The sequence below is a fragment of the Arvicanthis niloticus genome, chromosome 22 (assembly GCF_011762505.2).
Source record: "Arvicanthis niloticus isolate mArvNil1 chromosome 22, mArvNil1.pat.X, whole genome shotgun sequence".
NCBI lineage: Eukaryota > Metazoa > Chordata > Mammalia > Rodentia > Muridae > Arvicanthis > Arvicanthis niloticus.
In genome coordinates, this window is record NC_133429.1 from 14624499 (window position 1) to 14651728 (window position 27230).

The 27230-nt window shown below is 41.0% G+C and overlaps 1 protein-coding gene across 11 annotated transcripts in view; it reads left to right on the plus strand.

Moving 5' to 3' along the window:
* Anks1b (ankyrin repeat and sterile alpha motif domain containing 1B) overlaps positions 1 to 27230 on the plus strand; it is a 1013218-nt gene that overhangs the window by 939384 nt on the left and 46604 nt on the right. For 7 of the 11 annotated variants that reach the window (XM_076919965.1, XM_076919964.1, XM_076919963.1 and 4 more), the window contains 2 exons: positions 20554 to 20682; positions 22799 to 22870. In XM_076919965.1, the coding sequence (XP_076776080.1) occupies positions 20554 to 20682; positions 22799 to 22870 (201 nt within the window). Of the gene's footprint in view, positions 1 to 14209; positions 14285 to 20553; positions 20683 to 22798; positions 22871 to 23514; positions 24100 to 27230 lie in introns of those variants that run through there. The other 4 variants (XM_076919959.1, XM_076919957.1, XM_076919966.1 and 1 more) reach the window with 3 other exon arrangements.

The following is a 27230-nucleotide window of genomic DNA, read 5'->3' on the forward strand; positions in this document are numbered from 1 at the left end:
ACAGAACAGCAGTATGTTCTAGTTTCTGCGGAGATGAGACAGTGAATGCAATGTGGGCTATACACCAGATGGAGGAAAATATTCTTACTATTTAAGGCCTAATTGCAACATGTATGTGTTTTCCTGAATGACACTTTGGAGAAGTCAGTGTACTCTTGAAATGAGGCAAGGAGGGGACTGGATTTATGGATTCAGGAGGCACGGTCTCCGGACTCAGGAACAAAAGACCAGAGTCCCCACAAGCCGAAATGCAGTGGCCATTTATAGAAGACTTCCCTTTGCAGAAATTCATAGAAAAAATGCAATAGTGCATATGTCTTCATAAATAAAGATCAGCTCTAAACAGTAAGAGAGACATGGTTCTTCCACACCAGGAAAACTCACAGTGTGGAATTCTTTGTGTTTTGACTGCTCTTGTTGTTAAGAAAAGAAAACAAAGTCCCACAGTGTTGCCTGGAGCGTGTATTAGGCACTCTAAAGGCATTTTCTAATTCACTAGAAAGTTAATTCAGCTGAAAGCCTAATATTTTTTGATCTACGAAGAATTACTTAATATCTACAGCTAGATCGATCACTCCCTCATTTGAAAGTACTTTACATGTATTAGTTTCACAGTCTCCATTCATTTGATATTATTAAAGGGAAGGAAATAGAGGTATTCATGTGGGGGGCCTGTGCCACCTTCCCCGCTGATCCCTCCTGGGTTTTGCTGTACATTTCTCTTATTTAATCCTCCAGACGGTCCTCCTTGTAAATAAATGGCAGCTTGCCGTGACTCATACCTCCTTCCCCAATAGCCCCTGAGGAACAGTCCTCTAAAATAGTTTGATGACAGCTCAACAAATAGCAGTTTTCCATGTGTCATAATAGATTACATATATGTAGATGCAGGTGATACAAAGAACGTCATGAGTAGCTGAGCAGAAGCTTCATGGATTAGCTCATAGTTGCCATCAGAAAGCCTGTTATGTGACAAGGTTTATGGCAGATAAAGCAGAGATGCTTTCCTTCTTGGCACCACTATGTCCTCCCATATCTACAAAAAGCTTTGTGTCAGGCTGTGGAATATACTCTGTATGCAGACAATTCTTGCTTGGATGTTACTTCAAATAGGGAAGTTGTTTTCTTCATAATTTCTTCAGTTGGGGTTCTGAGTTGATTTTTTTCTGCCTGTGCAACTTGGACCAAGTCATTTTGTATTTCTGAACTTTAATTTACTTGGCTTTAAGATGTAAACAATGCCTGCTACTTGGGTTTGTGTGTATCAGATAATGTGTGCAAAAGTATTAAGGCTGGATAGATGGACACATAGTTGGTAGATGGATGGATGGATGTATGGATGGATGTATGGATGGATGGATGGATATATAAATGGGTAGGTAGGTAGATAAATAAGTAGATGATAGATAGATACATAGATACATACATAGATACATAGATGATAGATACATAGATAGATAGATAGATACATAGATAGAGAGATAGATAGATAGATAGATACATAGATAGATAGATACATAGATAGACACATAGATAGATACATAGATAGTCTTAGTTACTTTTCATTGGTGTGACAAGGCAATTTATGGAAGAAAGAGATTATTTGGGACTTACAGCTTCAGATGGTTAGCTGATGACCATCACAGCAGGGAACATGGCAGCAGGCAGGCAGGCCTGTCACTGGAGCAGTACATAAACTAACTAGAGAAGCACAGCTGTCCCCCAAACACTTACATTTTTCTAAAAATGATGAAAGCTTATAATTTATTTACACTAGCCTATTTCTCCTGAAGAAAAGACTGGTTTTTCCTAGACATTCTATTCAGTGTTCAGTATTTCTTGAAGTTTACAGTATGAGCCTTCTGAAAATAATAGCTATGTTGGAAGAAACAGTTTTTATTACTGTATTACATCAGATCCTTTCTAATGTCCCTCAGTTAGCTACTCTGTCTTTAGATTTTCATCAGAGAGTGCCTACTTATAAAGGTTTTGCCTGCCCATGAGTTCAAATCTTTCTTCCACAGTCTAGAGCAATGGTTCTCAACCTGTGGGTCACAACCCCTTTGGGGTTGAACGATCCTTTAAGAGGGGTCACATATCAGATATCTCACACACCAGATATTTACATTACAAATCATAACAGTCACAAAGTTATAGTTATGAAGTAGCAAGAATAATTGTATAGTTAGGGGTCACCACGACATAAGGAACGGTGTTAAGGAGCTATAGCATTAGGATACTAGAGAACCCCTTCATATTGAAACACAAACAGATGGTGTGTAACCAAGAAGGCTGAGAATGAACTCTGTGACATCAAGAGCTTCCTGCCTCACAGCCTGTCACGTTGACAAGCTGACACCTCAGCTTCCGAGACAGTTTGAGATGCTGACACTCTCCATGAGACGAGATGCCAGACTGACCACTCCTGCTGCTGAAGGCCTCACACCAAGCACAAGGAGAAAACGGTGCTTTCAGACTCAGACTTAACCCTGAAGTGCTGTACACTTTCTATAGTAACTTTAGTCAATCCTCTTCCTCTTCTCAAAATACACCTTTTTTTTTTTTTTTTTTTTAAGCTCCAGCAACTTTGGGCTTAGACATGCTCATGCAGTTAGTGTCTTTTGTATTCCCATATTGGTCTTTACATAATCATAAAGAAAGGGGAGAGTCACCTTTTGAGGTTCGCCCCTTGTATTATACATCTGGAGTCTTTTGTCCTCAGCAAGTTCATCAAAGAAGCAAATGGGCTGCCTGGAGTTTGTCCTGACAGGCTCTAGTCAGACCTAAATTCCTCCAATTATTTTTCAGGAGAAATTAAAACCTTTTTTTCTCTTTTAAGTCAATAGAAAAGATTCTATTTTCAACGGAATAGAGAAATAGGACAATATTTGAAAACCCCGGTTCAGTGGAACTGACCTTGTGGTTTTCACAGTGCCTCAGGCTCACTGACATTGAGCAGCTTGCTCTCAAAGACACACACCGGGCTATTTTTCTACTTGTTAAATTTTTTGGAATGTTCCTCATTATATTCAGTCCAGTTCTTGAGTCCATGGGTCAGAGTTTCAGCTGTTATAATCTGACCTTGCTGGATTTTAAAGGGTAGAAGAATTCTATCATTCTCCTCTCCCTCCCCCTTTTCTTTTTCTAGTGATAAAAATAAAGAGAAGTTCTTTTTTTTCAATATAGAGGAAATAGGGCTGTGGCGCATACCTCTCAGTTAATTCTGTTAGGACATGACTAAAGTACCATGTCAGTAAGGACTCTCTGGATGCATGTGAGTAACAACCGTAACAAAATATCCCAGGATGGCTAGTTGAAAGGTCTGTACTGAGTCACTTTGCTGTAAAGTCCAGGTGGTCTTCTAGCCAGGTGTTTATGGCCAGATGGTCTTCTAGTCAGGTGTTTATAGCCAGGTGGTCTTATAGCCAGGTGTTTATAGCCAGGTGGTCTTATAGCCAGGTGTTTATGGCCAGGTGGTCTTATAGCCAGGTGTTTATAACCAAGTGTTTTTAGCCAGGTGGTCTAAAGTCAGGATCATTAAGCTCTGGTGTTTCTACCTTCCTTCCATATGCTGGTGCTTACCCAAAGGATTGTTACCAATTAAAACCAGGCCATGAGTTTTCTTTTTCTTTTCTAAAGTCAATTGAAGAGATTCTATTTTCTGAATAAAGAAATAGGACAATATTTGAAAACCCCATTTCGGTGGAACTAACCTTGTAGGGTTTTTGTAGGCTTGCTGACAAGCCCCCATGATCCTTTCTCTGAGGCTGCCTATGCTCCTTTGGGTTGGCTCTTTTCCCTAATAGGCTTACCCCACAGGTGGGGAGTTTCAAGATCAGTTCCTCTAAAGTTTGATCCTATATCAAAGAGAGCTAATCCTTCCATCTTGAAAGTGTAGTTTGAGTCCAATCAGTTCAGAGCAGCCTGGTTTGCATCAGTTGTCTCTCCCTAAGCCAGTCACAGAGGTAGAGGTATGTGTGTCCTTTTCTATATGTGTGGTGGCAGCAAAGGGGCTCCCCACATGGACAGTCATATTCCTCTTGCCAGAAATGGATTCTAAACAGATAGCCACTGTTACCAGCTGGATTAACTCTCTCAACTTTCCAATCCTGCCAATGTCCAATAGAAATTAGTTACATTCTAAGGGTATTGATGTCAGTTTTCATGATTAATTTGATGAGCTTTTAGGCTCCCAGATTTGAAGTAAAGAAATGAACCCTTAAAAAAAAAATGTCAACTTGGACCAGCTCCTTAGTTCTCTCGACTGATGTAGCAAGTGCCTACCATGCATCACTGCTTGTAGTACGAATAGAGTAATATTTGTCAGACCATTGCAGAGACTCTAAAGCTATGCATTCGGATCATCTTCAAATGCATCATTATTTCTAATTTTCTTCTTCATCCTGCCATTTCAATGGCAACAGAATAAATGCACAGAATTTAGCTGTTTTACAAAACTATGTCTATTTTCCAGCTTGTAAGCCCAAACCTCAACAATGGTATGGGACTAGTATTCTTTATGAATGCAAGTAGTTCCCACTCATGTTATAAGCTAGCCTCCTTGGGGAAGGATTTATGATCTATGACCACTCTTAAATACATTGAACATGTCAAGATCTTAATGAATGACATGTTTCAAAATATCTAATTATATTTTCATTTATAAGATATTTGCGAGATTGGTATTATACCTGATTGGTATTTGTGTAGTGTCTACAAGGTATTAAGACCAAAGGCAATTAGATGTCTTCCCCTTTCTCTATTAGCCGTATCTAACTCCTTGCCAGAATCCTTCTGATGAGCAGAATGGGAGCTACATAGCAGCCTGGCTCCTCAGCGTTGGCCATGTCTGCTTCTTCATGTTGAACACCATTAATGTACCATAAGTTCTTCTGAGCTTTTCCGGACATGTTCCCAGATTCTCTCAGTGCATGTAAGCTCCCGTCTCAGCCCAGAACAGTGCTGGGCTTTTTCTTTTTTCATTTATATTATTTCCTATAAAGTTCTTTGTCTAGTGACCCTGGACTATTGAAGCATTTGTAAAACTTGGTTTGGACTCAGTACATCAGCGTGGTCCTTCCCAGCTCTGTACAATGCTAAACATAAGAACTTAAGTGGAAAGCATAGCTCTTAGGTCAATCTACCAATGAGTCAAGTGAAGCCTTGTGCAAAATACAGCTAAGGGAAAGCTAGAGCTTTCTACCAGAACCCTCCTAAATTGACATCATTTAGGGTGATTGAGGGTTCAGCTAGCTTTTGTTTTTCCCAGATTCTCCATGAGGCTAAAATGAGGACACAGTGGGATCTCAGAAAATATCCTCTAACAAATGGCCCTGTCCAATGCTTCTTTTTAACCAGAAGCAAGAAATGAATGCTGAACATATAGTTAACAAATGAGTTGAAATAAAGAAAAATGATGGCCTCTGTCTGCAAGAAAAGACTATAATGTATATGTTGGAGAAGCATTACTGGCAGGGAAAAAAACCACATTACTTTGCAAAAATCTAGTTTCTTTGCAGCAGCAGTCCCTGCTATGATAAAGAGTTGATTGTTACTTTTCTGAGTTATTAATATTTCTGCTTGCTGCTGGTCTGAAACATGTTTGTGTCAGTAGAGATGGCATTTCAGCTTTGAGGTAGACTACATACAATGGTGGCCCCATTGCTATAAACAGTGTGATCCCAATTGTCTTAAATTCACAGCAGCAGAGAGAACTCCAGAGAGACCTAGAGAGCCATACACTGAGCTGTACAGACAGCTTCCTGTCTTTGTCCCCCTCTGCTTTTCTCCTGCAAAGAGATTTTACAAATAAGTGTGTCACACCAAGGACAGCTACAACTGTCATTTTGGGGGATGCAGGTTATAGATTCTATCAACCAATAGGTGATAGCAATACCATAAGCCTATCATTCTCTGCCACACTGAAAGATTATTTAATGTGCTGTTGGAATCAGGACCAGAGACCAGAGCTAACAAGAAAGAGGGGAGAAGGCGGGGGGGGGGAGTGGAGAGCTTCAGGAAGACACCTGAGTACACAGTACCCTAGCTTGTCACGTTCCAATGGAAACACACTGTTTGCTTCCTCTCACGTTTGCTAATCCTTACTTACATTGCTGACACCTGCAACAGTATAGGTCCCTTATACAGATGTTACCAGGGAAGCACCAGTTGGCCTGACTCTTCCCTTCCAAGAATCTTCCCCATCGACCTAACAGGAAGGTCATGAGCTTGAAGTTTTGGAAAGATGGCTCTCTAGAGAGGCAAAGGACCGGAGTCCGAGTTGTCTTGACTCTTTTGCTCCCTGCAAATAAAAGCACTCATCCGAAACTTTTGTGAAGAGGGTCAGCAGTGTAACCACTCCCGTCTTTCACTCTTTGAAACTAGAAATAGATGCCAACCCCAAACTCAAGAGGTGGACAGTGTGGTTGCTGGGAAGAATGACATTCATGTCCAGCCATGAGGGTGTTTATCTCTCAGCTCACACGAAAGGAGAGGGAGAAAGATCCGTCTCAGTCTAGGGGAGATGGACAGAAGAAGGGACCAGATACTGACCTACAGCATCCAGGATGGGATCCTGTTAGTACACACACAGAGGCAGGAGCCACAGAGGCATAGCTGCTGGAAGGGTGTCTCCACAGGAGGCTCTGCTGGCCTGGGTTTGTTTGACAGGTCTAATCAAGCCTGCCCAAAAAGCTGCCAAGATGATTGACCAAGGCCAAGGCTTCTTCTGGTAGAGCCTCCTTTTTTGCTTCTGCCTTAGAACCTGTTTTGTATTGCTTTAAGAACATTGTCATCTGGGAGAAGGAACAGATTCCACTGTTGCTTTCATTCTGAACCTTTCAGATGTCTTCCTGGCCAATCTCTGAACGCCCTCGAGTGTGAAAGTATTATACCAGCAAAAGGAAAACAAGAGAAAGTCCTTTTTCTTTTCAGGTCTGAGATAAGACAGAAATTTTCATCACATATAGAATCTGACTAGAGGGCTAAATTCACAGACATTTCCTTATTAAACTAACTCCGCCATATCAGCAGCCTTCCCTGAAGGTTTGCAGAGCCTAATTGGAATGGCTGCGTGGATGGAGCTGTCAACACCCTGCTCTGTGGGAGACCCACCATCAGATTCTCTACCCTAGGTGACTGCTCTCTCTGAAGGCGGGAATGGAAAGGATCATGCCCATAGCAACCATCCTTCCATAAACATCAATTAAAAGCAAAGCCGATCCCTGCCCCAGTCCTTCCATGCCTCAGATGACCCACAGCTGTCTTTTGGATGAATGTCAGCGTACCATGGGAGATAGTTTCATATGCTCTAAGCTTTCCCCAGACTTTGCACTTCAGATTGAAAGAACAGTCAATTGGCAATATGGGAAGTATAGTCTCCCTGAATAGGATAGAAAATGCTTCAGAGCTCAGAGAACACCTTCCTGAGCCTGTGCCATTGGGGGAGAATTGGGGGCATGAGGGATGTCCTGGCACACGTAGATGAAGACAATCTCTTACAGCAGAAGAGCAAATTCTTTAAAGCAGATGTCTCTGTGTGGCTACTCAAAGCAGAATGAGCTGGGGGAGGGGACAGGAGAGGAGAGGAAGTGTGGGGGTAGTGTGAGAGGTCAGGAGACCTTAGAGGCTACTATGAAGACTTTGGTTTTCTTCTCAGATAAGGCAAGCTGAAGGTCACAGCCTGGGCTTTCCTTTTAAATGGGTCACTTTGGCTCCTGTGTCATGAATATACACTGAGAGGACAACGGTAGAAGTAATGAAGTAAGTAATGAAGTAAGGAAGTAATGAAGTAAGGAAGTAATGAAGTAAGGAAGCTAGTTGGGATGTAAAGGGATGATCAGGTGAAAGAGATAGGGCTGACCTCGGGCAGTGAGAGCTCTGCTAGAAAGTACAGGATTTGCCGCTAGACATAAAATGAAAAAGGACTAAGAACCAGGGGCTGCCTCTGGCTGATGGAGAGAGTGGGGTGGGGCATCTCAGGTTGAAATGCCAACTGAGTGAGTAGAGGTGTCAAGTCAGATGCTGGATATCCAAGTTTGGAGTTCTGAGAGAGAGTGTGTGATGGTTTGTATATGTTCAGCCCAGGGAGTGACACTATTAGAAGGTGTGGCCTTCTTGGAGTAGGTGTGTCATTGTGAGCGTGGGCTTTACGACCCTCGTCCTAGCTGCCTGGAAGTCAAGTCTTCCACTAGCAGCCTTCAGATGAAGATGTAGAACTCTCAGCTCTGTCTGCACCGGGCCTCAAGATCTGGATCACAGGTGAGCCTTCCAATTCTGGATAGTAGTTCATCCCAGATATAGTCAAGTTAACAACCAGGAATAGCCATTGCAGAGAGGTCTGGACTGAAGATACAAACGTGGGAGTTAGGACCAGGAAGAACCTCTGAGGAGAGCTGAAATGGGTAGAGTGGTCTAGACTCTAGTGATCCAGGGATGGCCAGCTAACAGGAACAACAGGGGGACAGGAAATAGAAAGGGTGATAGACACATCAAGTAGGTCAATGAAATGGAAGGTTCTTTCAGTTTCAGTAGAGAAGCCTCAGGTGGAGACTTTACTTGAAGACCAAGAAGTTGATCTGGCTATGGAGATTGGTATTGTGTAAAACAGGATTGTTCTGCTCTGTAATGGAAGATTTTTAGCTCTTTTTTTTTTTTTTTTTTTCAGTAGGAAAGGCCTAATGGAAGATAAGAGAGATAATTTACTGTAAACCACTAGATTGTAATCAGTTGAGTAGAGAAGAAAGCCATCTCTAGGAAGAAAACTTTGGAGATTGGTAGAATTTTTTTTCTATTTTGTGACTAGATTTGAATGCAATTGTGTTGTGCTAATATTTTCTAAAGGAAAGTCATGGTGACCCAGGGTACAGCATGGTAACAATCTAGATGAATGCTTTCAGGACACATGCCAAAGTCAAGAGAAAGTTCTGGACCAAGAAAAAATTGCATGCCTTTTCTTCTTCTTCTTCTTCTTCTTCTTCTTCTTCTTCTTCTCCTTCTCCTTCTCCTTCTCCTTCTCCTTCTCCTTCTCCTTCTCCTTCTCCTTCTCCTTCTCCTACTCCTTCTCCTTCTCCTTCTCCGTCTCCTTCTCCTACTCCTTCTCCTTCTCCTTCTCCTCCTCCTCCTCCTCCTCCTCCTCCTCCTCCTCCTCCTCCTCCTCCTCCTCCTCCTTCTCCTCCTCCTCCTCCTCCTCCTCCTCCTCCTCCTCCTCCTCCTTCTCCACCTCCTCCTTCTCCTCCTCCTCCTTCTTCCCCTCTACCTCCTCCTCCTTCTCCTCATTTCTCTCTCTCTCTCTCTCTCTCTCTCTCTCTCTCTCTCTCTCTCTCTCTCTGTCTCTCTCCCTGATTTTTTTTTGAAACAGGGTCTCTATGTGGCCCTAATTCCCTATCTAGACCAGGCTGGCTTCAAACTTACCTCTACCTCCCGAGCACTCCTGGGATTAAAGTAGTATGCACCACCATACCCAGCCTAATTATATCCCTTCTAATGGGTATTAATCATCAAAGAAGTAAAATTATGTTGTTGATGTTATTATGACACAATTTTAAGACTGCTGTGAGCTGGGCAAAATGGCTCAAAGGGTAAAGGCACTTGGCACCAAACCTAAAGACCTGGCTTGGATCTCCAGAACCCGCAATCCATGAGTTATCCTCTGATCTCCATACTTGTGCAAATAAATAAATAAAATTTAAAAAATAGAAAAGAAAAAGAAAGACTACCATATCTTTAGTTAAACCTCACTTATTTGGATTTCATAGTAATACCAGCTCAGATAAACTAAACCAGCTTTTGAGGTCTACATGGACAGGAGTTGGGAGACCACTGGGGAGTAAACAAAACAACAAGGGAATGAGGGGCCTTCTGCACGACGGTCTCCAAGCTCCACAAGAGCCCTGAAACACCCGTGACGTGACAAGCGTTCCTTCTTGTCCAGCAAAGCTGGCAGCCTTTTGTCAGGTCTTCATCGGGAGGAAATAAGGATTCTTCTAGCAAGAACTCTCTAGGTCAATCTCTGGTTTACTAATGGCACACACAGCAGGAACGAAGTGGACCAGTGCAAATGATAACGAATTATAGCACTGACGGTTTCTGTAGTAAATTACCATTTACCAAGAACTCCTAATAGAATGAATATATATATATGACCTTCTGTGCTCTAGGCCTCTGGAAATTTAGCAGTGAAAACCAGTAATCCCTCTCCCATTTAGTATAAGTGACCTGGTCAAATAAGCCAAGAACTTCTTTTGTCAGATGAAGAAATTCTAAAGGTTCATTCATACTTACTTGTAGGGGGATGGCTCAGTGGTTAAAAGCATGTAGTACTCTGGCAGAGGACCCATTTAAGTTCCCAGTACCCATGTCAAATGGATCACAACTGCCTGTGACTCCAGCTCCAGGGGATCTGATCTCTTCTGGCCTTTGAGAGAACTGAGCTCACGTGCACAAAGCCCACATATGAAGCCATAATTTAAATTAAAAATAAAAAGTTTTGAGTCATCAGTTTTCTAGTATACCTCCCACTGGAGATAAAATGTTATCACTGGTAATTTCTTTTTCTTTCTTAAAGCTTTTAAATCCTAGCACATGCTGTATGCTACAATAGTGTCTTCATAGATAGAATGACTTTCCATAGTCAAAGCTTACCAGTGTTTAGCCTCATGGCCCTGTGTCTAGGAAAAGGGCCATCTCAAATTAGAAATGCATCTGTTAAAGTTTACCCTCCTGAACTGGCTGGCAAGTAGGTCTGGCAAATTACTTACTGCCAACAAAACAGTTTGTCTACCTGAATGTATCTGTTATCTTTTTTTTTTTTTTTAAATCTTCGTAACTGAAAAGCTAATTAACTTCTTTTCATTTAAACCATGTTTTAAAATCAAACTTTTTTTGCCATTCATGATTCACACAACTATAAGGAATTTTGAAGTTTTTGCTCCTTCCGAATTGAAGACTGCTTATCAGAAAAAAAAAAAAAAAAAAAAAAAAAAAAAACAAAAAAACTGGCTATTGTGGCAGCTGCTATAGACAGAAACATGTATGAACCCTTCAGTAGATATGAGGAAGTAGTGAGGCATTGTCTCCCTCTATTGAGAGAATACATTTGTAAAGTAAGTGTTGCACAGGGTAGTCTGTGCCTCGCTTAGCTCTGGTAGTATTATGGTTGGAGGATATGTCATGCAGGAGTGTACCAAGTGGGCCTTGCCCTACAGGTACCAAATGCCTCACTCTCTAAAGAAAAGCTGCTGATACAAGGGGCTGACATCTGTTCAGGGTTTCCCAAAGTCCTCCCAATGCCAGGGCCTGTTTTGAGCTAGAGAATCAGGCCTAGGGAAAGGCAAAGAACTAAACCTCCAAGAAAAGGACATTCCTCTGGAATACAGGACAGTATGTCCTGATGATCTCCCCGCATAGGACTGAAAAGGGTCCCAGGGGACGTGTGCATCAGGATTGGAAGTGTTGGCCAAGAGGGAGAGCTGGCATATCTTTCCCTGACATAGATGTAGATGCGTGTAGCACCTACTGAGCCCAAGAGGGCAGAGAAGCTAAGAATCAAAATCCCAGTGGAGACTTGAGAACAGTGGTCCCAAGTCTGTCTGTCTCTTTTCCTGTGTGACAGGGATATATGTGTGCCATGTGAGTCCCAGGGGTGTAGCAAGAAACCAGGGTGGCTGAGCCCCTCCCCCGCTTGTCACTACATCATTTTCCCAACTAAACTCAGAAATGACATGCCAAGAAAGACCACACTGCCCACCCCTTCCTCCTAGAAGAAGATGGAGTACACCCCACCTCTCTCTCTACTTCTAGTGTCCTACATTCCAAGGCTGGCCCATGCAGAGGAAGAGGAAAGTCAGAATCAGCAATGAGATAGCATCTTATATAAAAGGAATTCCATGTGACTCAAAGTGACCAGGAAGCTATGCCACCTACCTAAAATATTAAGTGCTCTTGTGCCTGGACTAATGATGGGGAAACAATCGAACTTTTAGGTGTTTGGAAAGCTATGGAGTTGAAACTGTTCAGTGAAGCAGCCTCAGATTCAGAAATCCCAAGTCCCTCTCAGGAGGTTCTCTGCCTTCTGGTGAAGTTCCTGTCACCTTGCCTGCCTCCTAACCATCTGTGTCCACTGCAGGGGACCTCAGTAAGTCATTTAGTCTCTCTGAAGGTTGCCATCTTTTTTTTCTCAGGTGATGGATGGTATGTTGACTCCTGGTGCTGTTAGAAGTATATGCGAGAGCTAGGAGCTTTGATTCACAAGGCAAAATTTACTCAGGAATCTGGGTGAGAGGGATGAATGGGCTGAGGGAATTGTATGAATACATTTAGTGCCAGTCAAGATGGTAATACAACCAAGCCTAGAGTCAGTACAGGCGGCCCTCCATGTCCTTCCCTTCTGCATCCATCGGTACAAATAACAGCAGATCAAAAATCTGACCATGCTGCATGGTTTTGACATGTTTCCCTAGACAGTACTATATATCACCTATGTGTTTTATCATTCTCCCCTAAACAGCATAGTATAACACCTATGTGTTCTATTCTACAGGAAGGTATGTCCTGGAAGCACTCCCCCATAGATACTGTAGGACACTGTGTGTTTAAAATCAGAAAGAAGCTGTTAGGACAGGGAAGATGGGATGGATGGCCCCAAAACTTGACTTGCGAGGGAATGAGTATTTGGAAGACTTTCTTGTAGAGAAAATGACTTAAAGTTTAAAGTAGAAGCCAATAAATGAGCGATGACCAGACCCCAGGGGTATAACTTCCTTACAGAATGCTGGGTATCTGCAGTGTCTCCTTCACGTGGGGCAGACAGAGGGGGACTAGAAGGCAAATGCACAAGTGTGGTGGAGAAGCATCCTCACCAGACAGAGATGTTAAAATCTGGTGAGCATCTCTGGGAAGATGGAAGATGGCAGCGGAGGAAACTTTTGATCAGGGACAAGCCTGCTTCCATAATTTGCTTATGGCTGAAACTGCCCCTAAATAGATTTCCAGGCACACTGTGGGTATATGTGTTCCCCCCTGCAGTGACCCTCGTCAGACCCACAGGGGTTTCTGGGGACACACTGGACTTGCTAAGTGAGTCTAGACCATATCCTATTATTCAACTTCAGTGTTTGGCTTTTATTTGGTAGGGGAAGGGCAATGCTGGTTTTTGACAGTTTTTCTATATAGCTCAGCAAACATTCTACCTGGACCTCCCAAATCCAAGTGCCCCACCACAGTGTCTTTTAAGGTGACAGCATTCATGAAAACAACTCTGAAAAAGATGGGCCCCTAGCACCATAGGTTTCGTGCGGCACCTTGGGAAGGTGTTGGTTGGCCGAGCATTTGATTCTGAGCACACAGTGCAGTTTTAGATTTCTGCTGGTGTGGCGGAGAACCCAGTAAAGATACTGGTTCGCTGCACCCACAAAGGCTGCTGCACTTCCCTGGCTCCAGTTTCTCTGCCAAGGCAGAGGATGCTCCAGCATAGCCTCTGCTACACAGGACCTGGCCCCTGTGGCTTTCCAGCCACAGAGTTCTACCCTAGAGACCCCCTGGAGGCACAAGCATCATTTACTGGTTTGTTCTTAACCACTGAAGATAAGAAAATCCAGATGTTTAACTGGTTTTAAAGATGCTTTTTCTATCTTTCAATGAAATATTTATTTTTGGAAAATGAAGAGGGGAGATGCTGCTTTTCTTTATGGCAAAAGTAAAAATAGTTTGCTTTTCCTGAGCTGTGAATTTATTTGTAATTTCCCTTGATATAGCCCTAACATTTAAATGTTTCCCCCTCCCCCACTCCCACTCCACCCTTCCTGCAGCCAACCCAAAATACTTTTTTTCTTTTTTTATTGGATATTTTATTTATTTACATTTCAGATTTTATCCCCTTTCCCCACCCCCTCCAAAACCCCCATCCAGTCTCCCCTCCTGCTGCTTCAAGAAGGGTGTGCCCCCACCCATTCACCCACTCCCCCCTCCCACCCTCGAATTCCCCCACATTGGAGCATCCAGCCTTCATGGGACCAAGACAGATCAAAACAAGAATGACTTGGAAGTCAATTACTAAACCTTGAGTATCCTACACATTCTTTTAATTTTTTTAAAAAAAGAAATGTGATTCTTTTATTTTGCTGTTTCCTCCCTCCCTCCCTCCCCTGGTATACATTGGTAGCTGCCATGTTTTAAATATTGACAAGATAAGATAGTTTTCTGTTTATACCAGCAGTCGTCTGTCTGTGAAATCTGGACGAATCAGAATGCTGGATTTCCTTTCTCAGCGATCCATCAGGTTCATAATGTAAGGCTACAAACGGTTGTTTTCTCTTCCTGAACTTGCGCTTTGTAGTGTGTCACAGTGTTCTTGTCCCTCGCCCAAGGTACTATGTCCCAGCAATGCGAAAACTTTGTAATGTCTGGTGGCTTCTGAGATGCTTTGTCTCTTACACTTCATGTGCTTTGTGACTGGGTGATGTGTAAACGCTGTCCTAAAACGAGAAACATACTTGGTTGGTCTGGAAATACACAGTTACAACCTGTCCAGTCTGAGTTTTGGCTTCCATTTCAGGTGTCTGTCTTGACTTGCTCTTACAGGGAAAAAAAAAAAAAAAAAAAAAAAAAAAAAAAAGCAAAGGGTAAATTGATACATAAGCTATATATATCAGTACCATTCTCCCTGTTGTGTACTTTGTGTCCACGAGCTATTCAACCCTTTGTGTCTGGTGATTCTTAAGGATTCGTGCACTTTATTTGTGAGAAATACTTGACTTGCATGAGATACCCTGCAATTGATGCAAATGTCAGGGGAGAAGGGGGTGGGGTGTAGGGCTTTTACAGCTTTGAGGTGGTTCTCAGCCTGGGGGTGGGGTGGGGCAGGGCTCTTAACAGCTTTGAGGTGGTTCTCAGCCTTTTTGCATTTGGCTGTACTGAACTGATTTTTACAATGCATGTGAAATCCTGACCTATTTTATTCTGAGCTGCTTAATATTCAAATATTCATGTCTCACATTTGCATACGTTAGGAAAAAAAATTTATTTGGAACGTAAACATTTCTGGCATAGAGTTTCAAGTTTATAATTTAAAATACAATCCTATCTTCACATCCATTGAAACTTTTCTCCATTGTCTAGCCTGTTGTCTGGAAGCTTGAGAATCACTGAAAGTCCTTGGCGTGGCATGTGAAGGCCCTCTGGTGGGAGGAGGGGTGTCATAGTAGGCACATTCATCCTCCTATGCATGGGACTTCTGGTTCTTGAAGACCATGATGTCTGAGCATTGCCTGTCCTGGTGCTCTGTGACCCAGAAGTTGTCCCAAGCACACAGTGCTAACATCAGCTTCTAAGTGTTCAGCAGTGGCCATCTCTGCTCCTCCTCAGTGGTACACACTCAGCAGAAACAACCATACAACAAGGGCACTGTTGGTAGCTCTTGGGAGACCTTTCCAACCAACTGCTGCGGTGGTTTTCTGCAGCAGGCTTTCCCTACATGTGAACATTGGTAGGCGACCCTCCCAATGATCATCCCCAGAAAATGCACATATGTGTGTTCACAAGAGTAGAGCTCTCTGTGGCACCGTAGACAGCCTTAATGATTTCAGGAGGTAAATGCCATCGCTTACACGTGTTTGGGTAGCCCTTCTCTGAAGCCCATCAGAAAGCAAGACCTCAAAGTACCAATGGTCCCTTGACATCATATTAGTTTTCCATTAGGTGTTCTGAGGAAATAGAGAATAATGTTTGTGAATATCCAGATCTAAATTTATAAGCAGGTAGGTGGAATAGCTCCAAGCAGAAAAGATTTAAAAGTTTCTATTTAAAAAAAAATCAATTAAGTCTTAATTATAAATTAAAAAAAAATTAAAAGTATTATACAAGGCCTAGAAAATATCCTACCTCTCTATTAATGTTAGAAAGCTATGTCATAACCTTTAATCATTTACTGATATCTCTGGTAAGCCTTTTGTTTAGACAAAAATTAAAAATATAGAAAACACTTCCCTGTTGTATTGTCAGAACATGCAGAATAGGAAATGTTCATTTTTGCTTCATGAAATGGTCTTTCTTAGAACTTTCCCTAGATGTCAGGTTGTACTGCCTTGTGAAATAACAAAGAAACCAAAAGCGACATTTCTGAATCATTGCTCTAATAAAATCTACCAAGAGGAGTCTGTGAATTTTATATAACTGAGTTCATTTACTGGTATTATACTGGTATTGTATTTTTCAGTTAGTATGTAAAATAAAGTTTAGTTTAATTGCATTATTTTATATATGGCCTAATTATAAGTCCTTCAAACTCATCCAGAATATGAATTAATGGTTGGCGTTCAAGAGATGCCTGTTGGAGAGAATCTGCTCCATTTAAAACTCTAATATCAAATTATATTTTTCCATAATGTAACAAGGTTGAATTTTTAGTTAAAGTGCTAATTGATGATGTATATTTTCTCCTGCTTAATGAATGTCCTTCATTGTATTTATTTTAAAATGAAACATAAAATGCCTTACTATATTTTTATATAGATTAATATATGTTTATATATAAAACAGACACTGAGAATTTTACATATATTTACATATATGTGTGTGTTATATATATATATGTGTGTGTGTGTTTGTATAAACATATAGCAAATACCAAATAATTAAAGTTTTAAGCCATGACAAAATTGTTAGCATATTAAGATCATCTACCTTTCTCTAAGTATTCTAAGTGCTAAAGAAAGAACCCAAAGACATTTATTAAAAGTTATTTGACAAAAAAAAAGTTATTTGATTTGTTTTAATGTTTCCTCTGTAATTACTTGAGGAAGCCCTCTAAAGATCACTAAGTTGTCAGAAACAATTTTAAATTAACCAAACTTTTCCTACTACTTTGTTATTCTAATCAGCTACTATTGCATCATTGTTTCCAAGGTTAGGATATTTCTCATTGAAAAAGAGTTTTCATTGTAGCCATTTCAAAAGGCGTCTTAGGTCTGTTTGACTTTCATTAACTTTTAGTAAGAATTTTTAAATGTAAAATTATCCGATTTCATTCAAGACACTTGCCTGAACAAAGACAAGTATTATATGTATGAATCTATAGCTAGCTCTTCAAGAGCTAACCCAAGAATTCACCGCTGAAATTATTTTTTATGTGCAGCAAAAATTCTCATTTATTTTTCCGTTACCGAGCCCAGCTCCTCCCACGCTCATCCCTGCTTTCCCTCAAGGAGGGTTGAGATGAGACCTAAGGCACCCTTGCTCTCTGAACTCTTTTTTGTTTCCTGGCAGCCAACTAAGCATCGTTGAATCCTAGCCCAGGGCCAAGGTCATTCCCATCTTTATAGAATATTATACTAAGTCCAGTGAGATTCCTTCCATTCACATTAACTCTAAAACAGGCAGTGAGTTTCAAAATTCTGATTCCTCTAACTACTTATACATATGAGGTGGTGGTGGGTTTTCTCTCTCTTTTTTTTTTTTTTCTTTTCTTTCTTTCTTTTTTTTTTCTTTCTTTCTTTCTTTTCTTTTTTTTTTTTTGAGATAAGGAAAACTGAACTTCCAGGAAGAAAAAAAAATGATTTTCTTATAAATTCAATCCAAAGAACATCTTTCTTTCTGAAAATATGCTTCTGGAAATAGGCACTAATCATGACAAAACTCAGAGTCTGTTTCCAGAAAGGTTGATTCAATCCCTGCGGGAAATTTTAAAATATTTGGACTGGAGCAACACTTTGAAAACTACAATGAAAATAAAGTAAGGATTGTATCTCCCTTCCCTATAATTATCTTCCCCCGTAACTTCTACCGGAGGTGCTATCAGATGCCTCTGGATTTGAAGCAGGTGGTTTCTGACTTTTGGACCAAATGGAGACATGGGAAAGCAGCTGATGGCACTGTCTAAACAGTTACCTGGATGTGCCACTCATTTCAAATGGTGACTAAGTGATCTTGGCGATTACAGACAGAGAGAGTGTGCTTGGGTTTGTGATCCCCAAAATGGCCGTTACAGTGTCTCTGGATGACATAAACGTTTTGATCAGCATCTGGCTTGCAGCTCTGCTTTCAATCTACAGACCCACAGTCAAGTTTAGCCTTGAAAGTGTGTGACCCAGTTGACAGTGAAAGAATGAATCTGTACATGATCTGCATGCCTGACCTACTAACCTGTGGGACACCCCCATTTCCCAGCATTACTGCACCCACTCCTGCCTCAGCCCTGTTCCCAGACCTTCCCCTACAGCAGTGCCCTCAGCTTCTGCCTGTCAAGCTCTGCCAAGGCCTACCTCAGCCAGCTACAATAGCCAGCTAATGTGAAGTTCTTTCTGTTGCTCAGTTGAGTTGTCATGTCAGCACTGGTTCAACGGATCTTTCGATGTCACCCAAATCTTCCTTTTGTATCATTCCACAGAGTTGCGTGCAAACTCCTGTTGTTCTGTTAACGGCATCACCTGTGACTTCAGTGTACAACACCTGTTTGCTATGTTGTTGTTGCTTTCTCAAGGGAACACGGGGAGGGAGAGAAGTTTAATGGGGAAACCAAGGGGTGTTTGCTAGATTTTGGGAGAGCTTTTAAGAACTCATAGCTACAGCGCTTCCAGAGTCATAAAAGGTTATTGTACTCAGCTTAAAAATAATAATGAATTCCACAGAGCCTTCAGGTTGACATCTGCATGAGTTTTTAAGGGCAATGCATAGCCAGCTTTATAAAGACTAGAGGAATAATAAGTCAGACATTTGAGAGAAAGAGAAAAAAGCAAAGGTCAAATTATAAAATCAGAGAAAAGCTCAATCTGGAAGTTAATTGCAGTCCATTAATACTTTTACAAATAACTCATATAAAGATAAAATTCTATAAGGAGCCAGGGATGGGCCAAAAAGTCAGGGGGAAAAGTGTTAATGTTAACATTATAGTTCTTAAATGCCATGCTATGTTTTAAGTGATACGTGTTAAAATATCTGAGACTAGGTGAAGCAATCAACACAAACAGGCCAACAACTAGGACAAACAAATGCAGACAAAGGCTGAGAACAGAGCAAAGGCGTGAGGCGTTCTCATTAGATACGTGCTCCCAGGAGGAGCCGAGAGCTGGGCATGAGGCTAGCAAGGCTCACCTGTGATGTCAGGTGACCCAAAAGAAACGCTCCAGGCCCACGGCTGTGACAAGGCCCATGCATTTCTACAGGCCTCATGGTTTTGCTTCTTGTTTTTTCAAAGCCAGTTAGAAACACCCAGAAAGCCCTTGTCCCCTGCTTTCTATCTTTGGCAGCTCCCTCTGTCCCGCCTAACAGAATTCTAACGTGCACAGAGAGCATGGTGCCCTCTTCTCCCAGACATGCACAGATCTGAGCCTTTCCTGGAGGCCCTAGCTTCTTAGCTTTTGGGATTTCTACAGCCTTTCAAGGGAGCTAGTGAAAGCTACACACTTCCTTTTGCTCCAAAAATGAGTATCTGAGCACATATAGACTCCTTGAAAATTCTCCCCAGAAAGCCCACAGTGTGTCAGGCCTTTTAGCTAGGACTCCATGAAACTTAGTTCCCAGCCAAACTTTATTTGTTTGGGGACCTCGTAAGACCTTGTTATTGTTTTGAAAAATATCTTGTTTTGAAAAATCAAAAGAGAGCAGCTTTGGGAACACTTTTTTCAAGGTTAGTTTTAGTTGTGTCCATTTGAGAACAAACAACTGAATTTTGAGAGAGCAGAATCCTTAGCAAGAAAAAAGAATAAGAAATACTCTGCCTGTGACCTATAAAAGATTAGAGTCAAGAAAAGGCCTGCCAGGATAGAGTTTCGATTTTATAAATGTTTGTATTAAACAAATGAAAGTGGCAAACACGATAACAGAAAGCCCTGTTTTAGGACAGTCTTAGTGGGTATGTGCATCATAGGACACAGCATCCTATGTGACAGGCCTGTGGATCTGGGGCCTCACATGCATGCATATTTATATATAAGCAGACCTGTGTTCCCGAGTGCAGGCTGCTGTCATTCTGAAGAAGGCAGCTGAGTACATCCAAGGCCGTCACAGAGACCCTGCATCTATGCAGCTGAATTCCAAGGAGGGAAATTAGCTGTCGCCCATTAATAAATATTTTAGTATTTTGTTTAGTATCTTACCTACAAAACCCTTCCTCCCCAGATTTACAATTTTTCAGAGTACATGATAATGTCCTGTTTGGGAATGGAAATTAATGAAAGTATGAATTATTCTAAGGCAAAAGCATTTCAAACTGAAATTTCCAGTCAATTTAAAAAAAATAAAACAATTTAAAGTGTATTCTTACATTGTAACAAACTATTATGAATTGGTAAATCGCTTACTAAAATTTTCATGTTTTGTTTTTAAAATTAGTTAGCCTAGGGTTTCATTCTGAAAATAGAATCATTTTGACTTCTTCATACTCAGCTTTCGGAATCACAGTGCTCACTCATTCACATAGAAACAAAATAGTATTTATGCACACACAGTACACCCAAAGGCAGAGTATACTTCCAGCCCAGGTGTGTTAGGTAAACCCAGACTAGCTAGAGAGAATGAACCTGCTTACTGCTTGTGCTGCCTCTAAAATAATGTCATTTCCAGACAGGGGACTGGGGAGAACCTTCCATCACCTTGAGGCCTCCTAATGAAGCCACAGCCTCAACTCCTGTCCAGTACTGGCAACATCACCCAGAAAAACTCATCTTCCAGTCATGTGACTACAAAGCCTTTGTAAGTTACCCGGGACTCAGTGCTGGGACAAGGGATGTGTTGTTCCCTGCTTAGTCTGTATTCATTGACAATGTACCAAAATGTCCATCAGTGACATTTCTAAAGGGTTTTCTTTTTTCCTCTTCCTGAAAATGTCCAGATATCTAGAGCTTTGGAACCCTTGAAATCCCATTAGGATGAGTTTTGTTCTGTGTGTCTGTATAAAGTTGTGTAGCTCAGAAATCATGTGATAAAGCTTTATTTATTTATTTATTTATTTATTTATTTTTGAGACAGGATTTCTCTGTGTAGCCCTGGTTGTCCTAGAACTCACTGTGTAGACCAGGCTGGCCCTGAACTCAGAGATCCACCTGCCTCTACCTCCCCAGGGCTGGGATTAAAGAGAGTGCCACAGCCACCCTGCTTAATAAAGCACAATTTTAAATAGAATGATGGCCTAGTATTCACTGGGCCCTGGGTTCCACCCACAGCTCCATACACAGCAAGTAAAATCAAAGAGAGTTGAACGCACATGCAACAGATAAAACATGTTTGCTGACCTCTGACCTTAGAACATCAGGTCTGCCCCTTCATATAAATGCAGGATTCCCTCCATTGCCCTCAAGGATGGGATTGCAGTACCAGGTTCAGTTTGGTTTGCTTTAGTTTGGTTTTGTCGGTGTTTTGTTTTTCTTCTTTTTCTTCTTGTAGGGTGAAGAGAAGAGGTGCTTATTACAGAATGTTCAACAAGTCCTGTAGGCTTTGGAATGGATGATGATTGTCATGACTACAGGGGGGAAAAAGATGGCTGAACCTCGAAACTGACTCTTTAAAAGAGATGTTTCAATTAGGGCAAACTTTCCTAAAAACATAAAAGATAAGGATTTGGCTGAGAGTTTTCCTTATGATGAAGACACCTTCTGGTTATCTCCTCCCAACATGTGCTTACCTCACTTTGCTGTCTCCCTTCCTTGTGGTTCATCCTTCAAGCCTGGATTTCTTTCAACAATTGTCATAAAACTGTTGAAATGCCTTCCTCCAAACTTCCGACTTTGGCTTCTGAGACTTTCTCACAAGGCCTTATATAAGCCTTTGCCACCTAGCTTTTGTCATTCACATGGGCCGGTGCTCTCCTGGTCTTCAGGACCCATGCCTGTCCCTGCACTAAGCCAAGTGCCTCCATGGGAGTGAGACACTGTCTTCTAAGCTCTTCCACAATTCTTATCATGGTTCAGATGCTAAAGACACTTAAAACTATTTCTAAGGGTGCTGAAGAAAGGTGAAATAAAAGAGCCAAGAGACGTTTCAAAAAGCTGACAAATAAATTGATCTTTTTAAATGTAGGGGGACTGACGGGAGAGGGGAAGGACAGACACAAAGGACATTTTGCTTATAATTATTTGCCCCAATCAGAATCTAGAAAATGTGTGTGAAATACATAGCAGGAATCCATGATTTGGTCACATAGCAGCAAAGTGGTGTATGCTTCTGGGAACGTTTTCCTCTCCTTCATCCAGCCCGTCCTGAGTCACTCTGCACCAGGGCGTCATCTCTGTCCCTATAAAATGAGAATGGCACACATACTCAGATGGATAAAGCACAGGGCACACAGCTGTAAATTAAAAAAAAAAAAAAAAAAAAGTCCAAAACTGCATCTTCTGCTAAGAACAGCCTCGCTTTAATTACCTATGCTGCAGAACAAGCCCAAACGGGGGCCATGTTGCCTCGCTCGTCAGCTGTTGCATACAGCCCTGCAATTACACTGATACTGGCGTGATTTATTTTTGCAGACATTGCTGCCTCCAAAAAAAAAAAAAAAATGGGAAAACATTTTTAGATACCCCCATTATGCAGTTAAATATGATTTGAAAGATGACATCTTTAGAAAATACCATAACTTTTATGGAGATCAATCCATAACTCTCAGAAGCCATGGCTAACTTTGCTGTACTCTCTGCATCTGTAAGGATTTAAAGTTATCAGCAACGCACAGCCAAGAAACCTAGCCAGTAGCCTTCCAGTGTGTTTTTAAATCATTTTACCGTGTGTTTTAGCCATGTGTTTTTAAATCATTACTCATATTTATACTCCCGTTTTAATATGCCATTCCAATTTTGTGTGTGTGTGTGTGTTTTAGTATTTAGGTTCGATGCTGATAAAAGAGCTGAGGGGAACAGAATCAACCCAGGATGCTTGTGCAAAGATGCGGGTGAGTTTGCCAAACTGTTTTATCTTTGTAGCTGAAACACTAAGTACTGGGTGTACATGCAAATTGCCACCTTTCAGATTTCCTGTTTTCTTTATCCGTTGGTCTGTTGATCACATTGGTATTACATAAAAAGGTGTTTTGGTGTTGTTGGTGTTTACACTTGGTTTATCTGGCAATCATTTATGATAGTCTCTCTGATATATTTTAGACTGTATTGCATGTTGCTTTTAATTATTTTTAGAGAATGGAAGTTAACTGTACAAACACTGATCGCTCTCCAGATTGGAATCAGGGGAATCTTTAGTCTATTTCGGGGAAGCGTTTTAAGCACCAATTTGACAGTCTGAGAATCCTCACTGAAAAGACTTTTCTGATGCACTAAACCCCACCAAAAGCAGAAGTACCGAGAGTGCTTATGTAAGGCCAACTTTGTCTGCGTGGATTCTTCCCAGGTGTTTTTGGTTCTCTTTAAGTGTGAGAAGAACATTGGACTTTGAGTGGTATGAGACATTGGAGGGCAGTGGGTATTGGCAGAAATGCAATTATGAATGTTTATGATCCGTGACTGCTAGGACCCGAGTTTATTTGAAGCAAAGTACATTACACTTTTTCTTCTCTAAGACTCTCGTTCTTGCTCCCTCCAGAGCCAACCTGTGGATAATATGGAAACATTCAGCTCTGTTAGCGATTTACGACTGACGGACCAGTTCCATACGGCAAATAGTCAGAGTCAAGTCTCAGATACTTAAAGAACAGCTTTTATTTGTGGCCAGCATGATCGTCACTAATTTCACATGAGTGGATAGTTTGAAGTAAATGCAAAGCATATAATTGAGCTAAAACAATTTCTTAAATTTTATTTTTGTTTTGTTTTGTTTTGAGACAGGGTTCCTCTGTGTAGCAGAGTCCTGGCTATCCTGGGCTTGCTATATAGATCATGCTGCCCTACTAACTCACAGAGATCTGACTGCCTCTGCTTCCTGAGTGCTGGGATTAAAGGCGTGGGCCACCACACCTGGCAAACTAAAACAATTTTAAAGATAGATATTAATTGGAACTACATATATGTGAATCTCCATGAAACCGAATGGTATCCAATTGCTAGTTCTTGATGTAGTCTGACTCTCGATGTGACACTAACATCTTAATCCTAGATGACCTAGCACTGCTTTCTTGCCTCGGTGTGTCTTCTTACTCACTACAACGACAGCTGCTACTGTTCACTGATTACAGTGTGTCCTGCTGCACTTAAAATCCCCACTTAAAATGAAGACACCAGGTCACAGGGAGAATAGCTTGACAACCCAGACCTGAATTTAAGTCTGTCTGACTCAAGAGCATGAATTTTCCAAATACACTGGGTCCCCTGGTTCTCCAGAGCCTCTGTTCTCATCCTTAGAGAGCGACATGAGATCAGATGACCTTGAGGGATTTTCCTGGTTTTATAATTCTGGGAATCTCATATTCTGAAAAGAAAATATCTGACCTAACAATGAAAAAAAAAAAAAAAAAAAAAAAGAGAAAAGTTTCCAGTCATCGGGCCTCATAATGATTTCAGAGATTTCCAGGAGCCTGTCTAAGAAATGAATTCGGCATCTCTCAACTCATGCTATTAACTAAATCACCAGAGTCCGCCTGCTGCGGGGTTTGAGTCAGCATTGGCATTGCAATATGCAGGAAGATTTGTGATGTGAATGGGCATCAGTCAGTTTCTCGAAACTGAATGGATCTAAAATCACATCTTGATAGCAATAGCAAAACCAATTTAATAGTCTCATCAGAGAATAATCGAGTTAAAGACTTGTCTGTTGCCTAAAGTGAAATTTAGGGGGAAAAAAAAAAACCCTGCCTATTTAAAAACCATTTCTCTGTTCTTTGGGGCATTTTTTTTCTGGTTTTGCCTCCCTTTTGTGTTTATTTTCAATAATTTACATGAAAATCGCAAGTTCATTGCTTCCTAGAATATCATAAAACCTTATTTGCTATCTTGATTAAATAAATTTCAGGTCTTGATACAGTAAAACCAAGTTGCATTTCCTAGAGGCCTTCAAAGCTAGATGTGCAGACTGGAGCTGTTATCTGAGACTGTTGTATTGTGAATTAGAACTTTTACCAACTACAAGTAGTGTGAGTTTCAACTGTAGTTCATTTCCAGTCTGAAACCAAAGATGATTTTTTTTTTCTTTGCTAATAACTTGATGGCCGTCTAGCCTCACATCCCAGTATAATCAAGTTCTTGCCAGGAGACAGACTTTAGAACACAAATATTCTTGAAAGTCAGTGAATAGTAATAGTATTGGCTGAAGCATTGCAGACCAAAACTAAATTCAGTTTAATCTTTTAGTTGAGAAAAAAAGAAATTCTCCCTTTGCTACTATGCACTTTTGCTGAAATGAAAATTTCTCTGTAAGAAGTAAATCAGTCTATACCGATGTGGAGAAGTGTTTTTGTAAATGTGGTTTGCTAATGGAGATGCCTAAGATCGGGCTTTTACTTTCACTGCATTAACCATTCCCTGGAAGGGAGCAACATGCAAGCATGTGATTCTCCTGAACTGGTAGAAGCATCACCTAAGATGTGTCTTTAAACTGCCACCAGCCTACAGCATCCTGATAATTGGCCCTGAAAAGACAGTTGTGGCCTTCTGAAGTCAGTTTGTTAGGGCTGAGAACACTCGGCACTTGCATGCCTAGCCCAAGAGAATTGCATAGTGTTTCATTTCTCATGTGGTAGGCACTGCCCTTATCCAAGATGCGTGGGTCTGGAAGTAATTTGAGTTACAATTCTTCTCATATCTGTACATATACATAATGAGTATTTATGGGTTTTTGTTTCATATACACCTTGTAATCAAAGCCCAAAGATAACTTTATGCAGTGTTTTAGCGCACGGTCGTTTTTGATTGTGACCCATTGTGCAAAGTCAGCTGTAGAATTTTCCATGTGTGCCATCGGGTTGTCATTCAGAAAGTATCAGCGTTTTGATGCCTTAGATTTTATATTTTTAGACCAGGGATGTTCAGCATGTGTCACTGCTGTCTTCATCTTCCATATCAGAACACAAAAGCCAATGGAAGTTTAGTAACGTGCCCTGGCAAGCTCCAGGATCAAGTGCATCCCAGATTTACTCTGGGCTATATAGTGTCTTGAGTTTTATAACAGCTGGAAAGGCGGGTCATTTATGTGTCTAAGAAAGAGCTTCAGGAACCCTCAAGTAATCCATGATGTTAGCATCGACCAGGTCAAACCATTGGGTGCAGATAGCTCTATTAATATGGGATGAACTCCAGTTCATTAGCATAAACTCAACTTCAGCCATGTTCCTGTTGCATGCTTATTAAGTTGGTTTTCTCCCACAGTTCTTACTTTAGGACATTCATTCTTGCTCAGGCAGAATCTGAACAACTTCCCCTTCTCAGAAGCACAGGGAGTATTTGATATTCACAACTGGTTAATTTCCATATCTTAAACCATCCATCCATCTCTAAGGTCTGAAACAGAAATAGCTTTCCTTTCTTTCCTGGTGTTTTATTGTGTGTAGTACTTCAGTTAAAAACCTGTCAAGATAAATTAACATGCTTGATGGTGGGTTAATTCACGTTATTATACAGTATGGAATAATTTCTTTGCTTGCTCAGGTGAAACTGTCTTTTTTTCCCCTCCTCTTCCAAACAGTCTTAAGATGTTTTTAATTAATAGAGTTGATTTTTAATGGACTATTTTTTTAAGCACACTTAGCTTTACAGAAAAAAATTCAAGGAAGAAACAAATGTGTCTTTAATGCTTGTTCCCTAACTGTCTTAGTTAGGGTTACTATTGCTGTGATGTAAAACCATGACCGAGAGCAAGTTGAGGAGAAAAGGGTTAATTTTCCTTACACTTCCAGATTGTAGTCCATCATTGAAGGTAGCCAGGACAAGAATTCAAGCAGACAAAAATAAATGCAAGAAGCAAGAGCTGGTACAGAGGTTGCTTACTGGCTTGCTTCACTTCAAATGGCTTGCTCAGCCTGCTTTCTTATAGAACCCAGCACAGGAATGGCACCACCCAAATGGGCTGGGCCCTCCCCATCTAATTAAGAAAATGCCTTATCAACACATTTTCTCAGTTGAGGCTCTCTCCTTTTCAGGTAACTCTACCTTGTGTCAAGCTGACATAAAACTAGCTATCATAATTGAATCCTTGTCAATTTGACACACTAACACATGGTTAAGTTGTGACCTTTCCTTTCTTGTTCTCCCCGCTGCCAAGATCACACATTAATATTATCATTATAATATATATCTATCTATGTATATATATATCATATGTGATATGATATATATTGTTATCATTTCAAATTTTAAAAGTCACACAGTCTT